The sequence below is a fragment of the Odontesthes bonariensis genome, chromosome 4 (genome assembly GCF_027942865.1).
Source record: "Odontesthes bonariensis isolate fOdoBon6 chromosome 4, fOdoBon6.hap1, whole genome shotgun sequence".
NCBI classification, from domain to species: Eukaryota; Metazoa; Chordata; class Actinopteri; order Atheriniformes; family Atherinopsidae; genus Odontesthes; species Odontesthes bonariensis.
This window is the reverse complement of record NC_134509.1, coordinates 30,615,182-30,627,667: the sequence shown is the minus strand read 5'-3', so window position 1 is coordinate 30,627,667 and position 12,486 is coordinate 30,615,182. Positions and strand designations below refer to the sequence as shown.

Below are 12,486 nucleotides of genomic sequence, written 5' to 3'. Positions count from 1 at the left end.
TGCTTCTTTGATTTGATTCATTGAGGTTCATTAGAATGTATGTGACAGATGATGTTTACAAATTAGATAAAGACTACTTGAAGATTACATTAGAGCTTAAACTTATACCTCTGTTATACAATGGAGAGTGATGTATACTTGTTTTTCACAAGCGTAGAACGAGAACAAAGAGGAAGGGGAAGACTTCTCTTTCACAGCTAAGGTCCCACCCTCATTGGAAACTACCGACACATTCAGCAGCAGCAGACTGAAACCAGCAACTTCAGCTACAACAACCAGAGTATTGAGCAATATGTCTTCCAAGCAGTCTTGGAGGACAACATTGGTTGATACACCCTGTGTAGGCGTGGGAAAAGACTTTGCAACATTAACCGAAACGGGAAGAATTTAAACCTTCTTACAGCTGGGTAAATCAGGCTGAATAGAGGGACTAAAAGGACACAAAATGGGATGAAGCATATTCATACACTATATTGCCAAAAGTATTCACTCACCCACCCTAAAAATGAGATTCAGGTGTTCCAATCACTTGCATGGCCACAGGTGTATAAATTCAAGCACCTCGGCATACAGACTGCTTCTACAACCATTTGTGAAAGAAGGGCTCGCTCTCAGGAGCTCAGTGAATTCCAGCATGGTACAGTGAAAGGATGCCACCTGTGCAACAAGTCCAATCGTGAAATTTCCTCCCTACTAAATATTCCACGGTCAACTGTCAGTGGTGTTATAACAAAGTGGAAGTGATTGGGAACGACAGCAACTCAGCCACAAAGCCAGAGCGCATAGTGCGCAGAGGTCAATCGCTACAGACCTCCAAGCTTCATGTGGCCTTCAGAGTACAGACCTCAACCCGATAGAACACCTTTGGGATGAATTGAAGTGGAGACTTCGAGCCAGGCCTTCTCATCCAACATCAGTGTCTGACCTCACAAATGCACTTCTGGAAGAATGGTCAAAAATTCCCATAAACACACTCCTAAACCTTGTGGAAAGCTTGCCCAGAAGAGTTGAAGCTGTTATAGCAGCAAATGGTGGGCCAACGTCATATTAAACCCTATGGATTAAGAATGGGATGTTACTTAAGTTCATACGCGGGTAAAGGCAGGTGAGCGAATACTTCTGCAATATAGTGTATGCCTTACTACTAGTAGATCCCCATGTACAAAAAAATGTTAAAAACCTGTTGAATCTACTGTACCGAAATGTTTTTCTGTGATAATTTTACCGATAGATAGATAGTGGTTTACAAAGATCACTGCCTCCCACGGATCCTTAATCTTTCAGCTGAATCGGCAGTGAAAGTTTCTGTTGACACTAGTGAAAATAAGAGAAAGCTATAAAAGGAGAATCAGATCACACACTAGGACTATTTGAGGAAAACACTCTTACCATCACAAATGGTTCTCCACAAAGGAGAATATGAAATGTCCACATTATGCGAAAATGTCAACGCTGCTTTGGCCAAGAATGCTGCATTAAAGACCTGCTCCTGTGAAGACAGAAAAGTGGCTCCTGCAGCAGCTGGTGAGAAGGAAATCCTTTGATTCAATAATAATTTAGAGGCTGGATTTTAATCAATAAAGCAACATGGACAGCAAATTTTAACATTGATTGACATTAATTTGAAAGTGAAATTCAAATTGTATTCTTATAGTTAATAAAAGAGAAAAATTTTGAAAATGTTCAAGAGATTAGTGAATAAAATATCAAATTTTCCGAAAAATCTTGTTTTATCGACTGTTTATATGTCTTTGCATCTCGTGTTACCTTCTTGTTTTAATTCAGTTCTAATAAAACTGCACTCTTTAGATTATTTATTAGTTCATTTTTAAACTACCCAGTCAATGTTTCAGCTTTATTTCAAGACCCTTCAGATCAGGGATAAGTTTCTTAAAATTTTTCAAAATTGACACTTTATGATTGTTATATATGAATTTGTAGCATTTGGGATTCTTTGTTTTCTTTTATTATTATAATGAGGATGAAGAACTGAAGGAAAACAAAGAAACGACTCCTCAAAGTAAAGTACTTTGAGGTAGAACAACATTAAGCTTACATTAAACAAGTAGTTTTTAGTAAAATAAATAAATATATATGTCAAATTTATCTTATTTTGTGTGCAAGTTTGTACTTGTATTACTCATGTTCTATAAAATCTGGTTCACGCATTCATGCGGTATAGGCACCTGACTATGTCCCCATGGTGTTAATGGTTTCATTTTATCCTTAACAGTTAAGGTTAAGAAAATAGTGATTTTGACAAGAGGAAATCTTCAGGAGATGAATCCATATCTTTACTATTGTTCTCTACAGTGATGCATGTTGGTTTTACACACAGGAGTGAAACTGTACAAGCTGATTGCTGTCACCATTGGACTCATATGCATGCTACAGGCAGCTCTCAACATTTCTCTGTGTTTTGCTCTATGTGAGTAACCTTTACACCTCACTGTTGTTAAAGTCCTTTCCACAGATGAACTGCAGGCCTGCCTTTTGCAGTATTTAGAAGCAGTGCAATACTATTTTCCAACTTAGTCCGGCTCCCCCCTTGTCAGCTCCCTGGTATATAGTACAGTTTATGTTAAATTGAGCTGTTATGTAAATAAATCGGGAAACTGTTCTGTGAGTTCCTAGCAAGAAACAGCACGTGATGTTGATAGTTGTTATACCTTTTCTGCATGTAGATATCTATATTCATCCAAATACACATAGTACTAAAATCTAAAAGAAACCAGTCGTCTGGTCGAGTGGGTCGTCTGATAACCAGAATTCATTTGTGAAAACAGCTTTGTTTAGCATTTCACTTCTTTGAGCATTTCACATGAAGCTTATGAGTTCCTGCATTTATCTAAAAAGCTAGATCATCACTTACCCACAACTCATGACTGTTTAGTACAGTACAGCTGGGAAATGGAACCTTACAGTATCTCTTTTTTAAAACCAATTTGTACATTTAACAATGATAGTGAACAATCTAATAGAGATACACATTTTCATTCTTAGCCATTTGTGCAGAAAATGATTGATTAGAAATCAATTAACTTCAGTGATGTGAAAATTTACATTTCTATGAGTGTGAAAAACTAAACTGATCACTTCTAAATAGATGGTAGAGCTAAAGAAAGTAGATTAGATCAAGTAGGATAAACTGATAATTGTCAGTGACAAATCAAAGTAATTGATTCTGAAATCTCTGTTTTAGACATTAAATCTGGTAACAAAACCCTGACTGAAGAGATAGAAGAGCTGAAGATCAGCTTTGGTATGTATGCTGTTGAAATTTCTCCAGTTATCAGGACTGCTAAAAGTGTCCAACATGCATTGTATCAAGTATCAGTGATGAGCTAATGTTTTAAGAGGATCGGTGGAAGTTGTTTATATGTTCTCTAAATAGATTATTGAGTTAGTTTCTGCAGAAAAGACAATCTGTTAACAAATGCTTCTATTGTTCTGTTTCTGCAGCACCTGTTTATGTGTAGAATTGCATATAAAGACATATAAGAACTTAACCAATTTCAAGGAAATAATGTTTTAGGGTACTCAACAGGTCCTCTGCACACAAGGCCTACACATTAAATCCCAGGGTAATAGATGACACTTAAACATACTATTCCAATTATAAAAATGTTTGTAAACCGTGTTAAAATTAAATAGAAAACTGAATGCAATTATTTGCAAATCTCATACACCAGGGTTTTACTCATAATAGAGAAAGTCGCAGAATGTTGTAAAAAATCTGTCTTTCAAAACCGTGTTGTTGTCAATCGAACGTGTGTCAAAATAAAGTGTCTCATCGGTTGTGGATGTAAGATCATTCTTTTATAATTGATGATAAACTGTCAAACAGGTTTTGGTGCCAAAGTCAGAAATCTGCATGAAAATGGAACCAAGTTGTACATGGCTATCTATGGTAAGTATGATGCTGAAGACATCGGGAGTCGGGACTCAAACTATAACCAAGATTGGTTAAACAGATAATGGATTTTCTTTTTCAGAAATTGAGGCCAGTACTAAAAACCTGACTGAAGAAAGAGATGAGCTACAGAGGAAACTGACTGACTTTGGTAATTATGATGAAAAAATCTAATTTTGGGAAAATTTCAGGACTCAGATCAGGTTATGTTTCATTAGACCTGTACCTTCCTTTTTAAAATGCATTATTTATGATATATTATAGGATAGTGCTTTTTTATGTAACATCTATGGTTTAAAATAAAGTCTGAAGGGATCATAGGCCCTTTGAATGTGAACGTAATATAAGTGTGTTACTATTAATGGAAGTAATGCAAATGAAATCTCCACTTTAAATTACAGTTTCACAGCATGATTTGCTGACTGAAGAAAGAGACGAGTTGAAGAAGGTCAGTTTAGGTAAGTATGATGATGAAATGACCGCATTATTCAGAACTTCTCTTTGACAGCTTAAAAATCAAAAACATTAAACTGCTAAAAAAAAACTACTTTTATTGAAAAGTTTTTCATTTAGAAATATTTTTCAGACACTGAGGCCAGTAAAAGAAACCTGACTGAAGAAAGAGATGTGTTGAAGGGGAAGTTGAATGACTTTGGTAAGTATGAAAATAAAACTGCATTCGTCATCAGAGCTTGGAGCATCAAGCATCAATTCATTTATAGGTATTAAGTAAAGTTCCCAAATAATTATTATTATTCTGTTTTATTTTTTCTCAGCTCCCAGAAAATAATGCTTGTTTTGTCTTATAGATACAATTTCTATATGAATCAGAATTTGATTCTGAATGTAATTTTATTATGTTTCAAGTAACGGTAACTTTACCTCTCAAAATGACAGTTTTACTGCATGATTCCCTGATTGAAGAGAGAAACGAGTTGAAGAGCATTAACGCCAGTAAGTATGATGATTAAACACTTTCATTAATGAATTTTGAGGGATGCAATTCTTGTACCTGTCATAGATGACACTGACATGACTGTTAGTAAACATGCAATAAATTGAAAAAAAAATTGTATTTCTTTTAGAAATAATTGGCTCCATTTTTTATTTATAACTTTTTTACCGTGTTTCAGATATTCAGGCCATAAATAAAAACTTGACAGAGGAGAGAAATGAGCTGAAGAAGAAGCTGAATAGTTCGGGTTAGTATGCTGATAAAACTACATCAATAATCAGATGCCAAACCTAACACAGAACAAGTTGTTTCATAGTTGTCACAGGTCACATGGAAAGCTTTCAGTTAAATGTAGATTCTGCTTGTCATAGCTGCAGGACGAATATACGCTATCATCATCTTAGAAATAAGAAAGCTATTGGTATCATAAATGAGATAAGAATTACAAATAATTTTGACTTTGAATGTTTTGTAAAAACGCAAAATACTGGTATTAAAACAAATGATTGCATTTTCAAAATCACAGTTTCAAAGCATGATTCCCTGATTGAGGAGAGAGACAAATGTACGAAGTCGAACTTTGGTAAGTATAATGGTACAATCACTCCTGTAATCTGGGATTGAATCTGATTTTTTAAATATACAATCATATCAAAATGAGTATTCCTTATGGAAGTTATCGGCTTTTTAAGTATCTATTGAGCAGAGATGTTATTGTTCAGTCACAAAAGTAAGTACTTCCTTGGCTACAGAGCTTTGTGTTGCTTCATTTAGCAGAAACAATACATCTTGTCGGTGATTTGCATGTTAGCAAGTTTATTGCATTTCAGACTCTCTCATCCCCAAAACATTGGAATGTGTGCTTTGAGTAGGTTATTCACTTCAGAGTACCATGTCTTGCTTCTTTTTTAGCCATTGGGCTTTTACTGTATTTCCTGGTGTGTTTTGGATCATAGTTGTGATCCACCTCCTTGACAAGAAGTGAAATTCGGGGCTGAATCACTGATTGCAAACTGCCTAATCCTCAAGGCAGTGAGAAAATCCAAGCTGTACACAAATGGCTTTTGTCTTTATCTCTTTTTGTTGTTATTATTAGGTATATTGTAAGGTTTTAAACAAAATTGTATGGTTTCAGTGCCCTTGTGCATGTATAATGCAAACAGGTTATGGGTAAAGAAGATGGCTGCTCGGGCATTGTTGGAGGACCTCACTAATGTGCCTTTGCGAAGAGAACAAATATTAAGAGATAATTCTTGTTATCTGGCACAAGATAATAGCTGGTTTATACACCAGACTGTATTACAATATACAACAGTCTGTATATCTGTGTCTTCCAGCTAATGATTAACATTTCAACACAAGGATGTTTTGCCAAAAATAAAGACGACATTTATCTATTGCAGATAAAGCAGGAGTTGCCGTTCCTCCTCCCACATCCTTGATGCTGTTTTTGTTTGATCCACATGTGTTTTTTTGGCTTCTCATTTTAAATCTGACCATTTTTTTTAACCCTGCAGAATCCCTTCGTGCTCTGAACTTACGGAGTTGATGTTTCCTCTAATCAGTCCAGTCATTTCTGTTCTGTTTGCAATTTCAGAGTTGAAACCATATTACAAAACAGATTAAATTTTCTTCCACTTTGTCAATGGTTTCATTGTCATGTCTGTATAGTTGTGGTGCAGAATGTGTTTTATAGTAGTGTCAGCATCCATTCATAGCTAAAAATGGATGATTAGAGGTTTGGACACACATTTCTGGCTGCACATGGTTGTGCACAGGGGTTAGATCAAGAAAAAGATATTAGTCACTCAATGAAATCAATATTTGTTAATTTCTTCTAGATATTGAGGCCATTAATAAAAATCTGACAGAGGAGAGAGATGAGTTGAAGACAAGTCTGAATCTCTTTGGTAAGAATGTTATAAAACTATATCAGTCACTGAAGGTTTGTTCTAACAGGGAACAAATCCTATGAACTTGAATTGAAATTTCCATTAAACCCTATTAAATTCTCTCAGAAGTGGACCGACTCCTCTTTCTTTTCAAACTAAACAAACTACCCAAACTTTATAAATTCAACACACACCAATCAGTCACTCACAGACCAATGCTACTGACAAACGAAGTAAATAGTATTGATTGGAAATATTCTGCTAGAAACCCCCCCCCCCCCCCCCCATGTGCCTAAAGTCTGTAACAGTGTTTTTCTCTTGTTTATAATGTCTTGTTTTTTTGTCTATGCTTTCTGTTTGTTCCTTATGTAAAGCGTCTTTGAGCATTTGGAAAAGCGCTATATAAAACCTATGTATTATTATTATTATTATTATTATTCACAGGAAAACCTCAGAGGTCCTATGTCAATGCCCCTGAATGTTTTTGTGATACAATTGGGACCTTTATAGTACATTATATCAAATGTGTGAATTATTGCTGTAAATAGTAAGGTATGATATGTATTTTCATTATAGTTATGAATGTAATCTAATTGTTTTTACAAATTATGGAAATAATGGAGAAAATGCAATAAATGACACTGACTTTCCTCGTTATTAACAGTTTCACAGCAAAATTCTCTGAATGAAGAGAGAGACAAGTTGAAGAACATCAATTTTGGTAAGTATGAGGATTTCATTTCACCAGTAACCAAGGATTTCATCTGATGAGGGACCCATCTAATACTAAATACATCATGTAAAAAGTAATAAGATTTGAGTATCATCTGAGCTCCAGTTTAAAACTTCTCAACCAGGTACTGAAGCCAGTTTAAAGAGTGTAACAGAAGAGAGAAACAAGCTGAACAGAACCATCTATGGTAAGTACGTTCAAATAGGAGAAGTTAAAGGATGAGATTCAGACATGAATGGATCAGCATATTGAGTGATCTGCAGTGTTGCAGTTTTGCTTTTTTTATATAAATAAAAAGATTATCACTATTTCCAATGCTAAAATTAAGCAATAATTTATGTTAATTATATTTCAGATATTGAGAGCGGCAATAAAAACTTGACTAAAGAGAGAGATGAGCTGAAGAAGAGGCTGAATAACTTAGGCAAGTATTACATTAGAACTATATCAATCATTAAAGCATGGATCCAACTGTGGCTTGCTAAGAGGGATCATAGGACATCAGAAGCAGGTTGCTAAAACACAAATCAAGCCTTTATGAGGTAAAGCAATAAAAGCAATAAAAGACTTAGGCCGCAGAAATAAAGTGGCAAAATCCACTTATGGGAAAATGATGTAAGGACAAAGAAAGCTTGGGCCCAACAGCAGCAAAATAGGGAAACTGAAGACCTCAGAAGGATAACCCAGTGATGAGGCAGAAAGAGGGGATGCTGAGAAACAGGATGCTGGCAGACCAGAAAAGGTAAAGGCAAGGCAGACAGGGTTAAACCAGCAGCAAAAGCAGAGCCCTTTAAATCCAATGCAGAAGGCTGGAAATGATGGAGGGAACTGTCCTGGCAAGATGTAAACTCCAAGAAAAAATGTTGGATAGGCAAACAATAAGCACAGGAACAGCCAAGACGATTAATAGATCACATCCGAAGTTTCTCTGGTGGCTGACCAGATAGCTGTATCAACTTAGCGAAAGTCCTGAAAACTAGAGATAAGTCAGACTGCTTGTGGAGGACCCAGAGGCTGAGGCTGATTTTGGAGGTCTATATGATATAACTGAGTTACAGGTGGGGTTGTATTCCATAGGGGTGCAGTGCATCATTGATCCTTGACTTCTGGCCTGTCCACAAACACTTGCACACAAAAATGCTGAACAGCTGAGTAGATTTGCTCCACAATTATGTTTAGCATGGGAAAGAAGTAGAGTACGAGTACACTAGCGAAATGAATGATGGAGCAGACAGAAAGATTGGAAACCCACAACAGAAAGCAAAAAGACACAGAGACCTACAATTTAATTAAATTCCAAATCAAACAAAGTTTCCCTTTAAAAAAAAACGGATGATATGGAATATACTGAAGCCATGGGGGAGACACAGAGAACAAGAAAATCAGTGAAACCTAACAAAGTCAACCTGTAAAATTAGATTTGATGGATGTTTTATTAGCTGAAAAGTTATTTTAAATATTTTGCAAGTTATTCAAATAATGCAAATAACTTATCTCAAAATGATAGTTTTGCAGCATAATTCCCAGACTGAAGAGAGAGACAAGTTGAAGAGATTCAACTTAGGTGAGTATTAAAACGCAATAATCAAGGATTGGATCTTACAGCTGATAACCCGTTAAACATGAAATCTTGAAATCTTTTTAGCAAGTGATGAAATGGATCAGAGAGTTCAGGCCGAACATTTTTATTTAAAGTTAAAAGACAATGACAATGACAAAAATGTGTTTGTTATCAAAGAAAAAACGTTATTAATCACTCAGCCAAACATAAATGATTTTAAGCAGATGCCAGCTTCATAAAATCATAAAGGTATGAGCAGTACTCTGTTCTGAGAGGCTGGGGGCGTGTCATCTGACTAGATCAAATAAACCTTGATGAGGTGGACAAATAGAAGTTTTTTTTTTAAACCAAACCAACAGTATATGCATACATATGAAATTTCCCAATTACACTTCTTCACCTGTGGAATAAGTTACCTTTCATGAAATTCATGTTAAACTAAGACACTTACTGTCTCTGGCTGGCATGACCTGCTGATGAAGAAGGATGAGACCAGCAGAAGGAGAGAATCTATTTTCTATTGTTTCTATTGTAGAGAAACTTCAATGTGTGAAATTAACTTTGTTCAGACATTGTTGTTCTTGGTGATCCTCAGCTCTTAAACACCTAACTATGGTTAACTGAATACATGCAAAACCCAGTTACCTCTGCAGGGCAGCATTTCAACTAGACGACAAAATTAACTGTGTGTAACTTGAGTGATTATGGTCACATAAATGCACTGTCCCCTAATAAAATCTTTAACTTCAAATCAACAAGTGTACTTCTAGTTCTCTGAGCTGGTCTGTAGGCACTCCGTCATCTCTGATGCTGCGTTTCAGCTTCACTTTACAAAGTTAATCAATTTTTTGATTGATGATTTCCTTTATTCTATGTAATTTGATCTTCGCAGCCCAAGTTGTTCTGTAAATTGTGGTTTCATGGGGATATGCATTTCCAAGATGAAGGGAAAGTAGTTAGCTTGTAAGCTAGTGGTCAGATACACAGCTGGATGGCAAAGTTGGCTGGTTCAAAGGGACACTGTAATTTCTTCCCCCATCTAGTGGTGCAATTTTATTTTGCAAAGTCGAATGAATTTGCTCTCTAGCGCCTCGCGTTTTCAAATGTGCATTGCAACTTCTTGAACTACGGCAGGCGGCATGTGTCAAGATTCAAGAAGCTATAGCTTCAGACTCAAGGTCCATACAAACAAAAAGCCATCAAGACACACAGTACAAAGGATTACATAATGCACACACAATAACACTATAAATACAGATGACAGATAACATGTCAGATAACATAAGCTGACATAGCCTTTGGTGTGCAAACAATGCAATTAGTCATACTCCGGGAGTTACCGGAAGTGACGTCGACGCAGCGGTAGCGTTAGCAGCAGTGTGTAGTTGCTATCTGGAAAGTGTTCTTTTAAATAAACTCCCGGTAAACTTACAAACTTTCTAATGCCTCGTTTTGTGAGTTAAGAGCCTATGTGTACTACGGCAGAAGTTTGGTAACAATCAATGCATTATTAATGGGATAATTTACGAGATAAAATCTATTTACCATTAGCTCCATTAATAAGCCATTCGGCGGATAGCCCTTTCTTGACCAGTGTTGACCATTGCTAAAAATGCTTCTGATGGGGTATTTGGCTGGATGTCATGGTGGAAATTACGCTAGGTCATCGCTTTAACGGGACCGGTTTGAAGTGATGTATACACATTATTTTGCTAGGATTTAGCTCCTTAGCTATCCGACCTAGCAGACCATGCTGTTTAGGCTGAGCATTCTTACGTTGTTAGACACACACATATATATACATACATACAAGGCTTCATTACCATTCCCCCGCAACCCCAACCCCGCTGGGTGTAGAAAGAGGTTAAAAAATAATATTACTACTTCATGGCATGCATAAGACCATAATTTACCACCGTCTAAACGTGACGTCAAAATGACGTCATTTCCGCTTGCAGGCCTGGCGTTGGGGAAAGTGCTTCAAAGTGATTCAAAGTGCTTTATGTCCCTGTCGGCACTTTGTCGTTTTTCATAGACTGGAAGGACATGGCAGCCTCCATAGAGCTTGCCCGCTCTATGTAGATACAGACAAGTTATTCCTCACTCAGGAGGATAAGTGAGATTTTTGACAGAGATAATTTTACACCAATGAGGACTAATTTATGAATGAATATGTTGATTTGAGCTAATAAATGACTTAATATATATTACATAGTGTCCCTTTAAGCTAAAGCACTCTAAACTACGGACCCTAACCCTATCCCTTACAGGGCTGGGCTGTCTTAAAAACCCTACTATACTGCACCAGGGATCAGGATTTCTGAACCAAAAAGTCTTGTGCACAAAAACAATGGAAAATTGTTTAATTGTCTCAATCCACATTTCAGTACAACATAGTTAAGAGTTCTCAGTTTTTTTATAGTAAAGACACTATAAAATTGGAAATTATTTTTTCAGATATTGAGGCCAGTAGTAAGAACCTGACTGAAGAGAGAGATGAGCTGAAAAGGGAGCTGAGTGTTGTTGGTAAGTATGTATGATGATAAAACATATATCAGCACAGATCCAACAAGGAACAAATGCAAATGATGATGAAGGTGTGACAGGGAGATTGTGGGTCCAGTGTCTTTGTAGCTGGAGGCAGGGGGGGATTATGTTGAGTGTTGTTCTGAACTCAAGCTGTACCAAACTAAATATTCATGATACATGATAGTTAGAACAATGACAATATATTTTTAACTCCTAACCCTTACCATTTAAGGGTTTGTTGAAAAATTGTCAAATCGTATTGAGACACTTAACATCTGCGCCATTGCAAACAGGATCCAAACTTTGTGCCTGTGAAGAAATGAGTACGACCAAGGAAATCATTATCACTGTGCCATTATTTAGCCTTCATTGTAAAACTGCAACATAATACACCGTGGACCAACGTAGCTATTACTCTGTCACAAGATTGACTGGTGTTGTGGGACCAGACAAGACAAGGTTCATACCATCAGGGTAAAAGGGGGATAAAGGGGACTTTCTTTTATTTGATCACAAAGACAAATGGTAAAATAAAGGTATTTTTTCTAAATTATAAGGTTTAATATTATTACAGTGAATAATTCAAGTGACACATGTACACACAGAGAGTTTGTAGGTCAAATTATTCATGTCAGTTTCACTCGAATTTTAAAATCCAGTTGTGACACAACATGAAAAAGCATTTGTGAGTAAAAAAATAACTTTTTTTCAAAAATTGTGCTGCAAATTATAACCACTCGACTTATCATTACAGTTTCACAGCATAATTCCCTGACTGAGGAGAGAGATGAGTTGAAGAGGACAAACACTGGTAAGTCTGATGATCACCTGAATAATCAGGCTTTGGATCTGAAGGGCATTGAATTTAGATAAATTAATATATAGATAAATAAGGATCATGCA

At 36.3% G+C, this 12,486-nt stretch overlaps 1 protein-coding gene across 1 annotated transcript in view; it reads left to right on the top strand.

Annotated features, from left to right (window-relative positions):
* Positions 1–2,347: 2,347 nt before the first annotated feature.
* The window catches only part of LOC142379152 (uncharacterized), a 32,550-nt gene continuing 22,411 nt past the window's right edge, over positions 2,348–12,486 (top strand). Inside the window, exons 1-16 of the mRNA XM_075464285.1 lie at positions 2,348–2,428; positions 3,203–3,262; positions 3,848–3,910; positions 3,996–4,064; positions 4,315–4,371; positions 4,500–4,568; positions 4,811–4,867; positions 5,047–5,115; positions 5,395–5,451; positions 6,710–6,778; positions 7,425–7,481; positions 7,618–7,680; positions 7,849–7,917; positions 9,001–9,057; positions 11,512–11,580; positions 12,338–12,394. Coding sequence (XP_075320400.1) covers positions 2,386–2,428; positions 3,203–3,262; positions 3,848–3,910; positions 3,996–4,064; positions 4,315–4,371; positions 4,500–4,568; positions 4,811–4,867; positions 5,047–5,115; positions 5,395–5,451; positions 6,710–6,778; positions 7,425–7,481; positions 7,618–7,680; positions 7,849–7,917; positions 9,001–9,057; positions 11,512–11,580; positions 12,338–12,394 — 985 coding nt within the window. The 5' untranslated portion in view covers positions 2,348–2,385. The remainder of the gene's footprint in view (positions 2,429–3,202; positions 3,263–3,847; positions 3,911–3,995; positions 4,065–4,314; positions 4,372–4,499; positions 4,569–4,810; positions 4,868–5,046; positions 5,116–5,394; positions 5,452–6,709; positions 6,779–7,424; positions 7,482–7,617; positions 7,681–7,848; positions 7,918–9,000; positions 9,058–11,511; positions 11,581–12,337; positions 12,395–12,486) is intronic.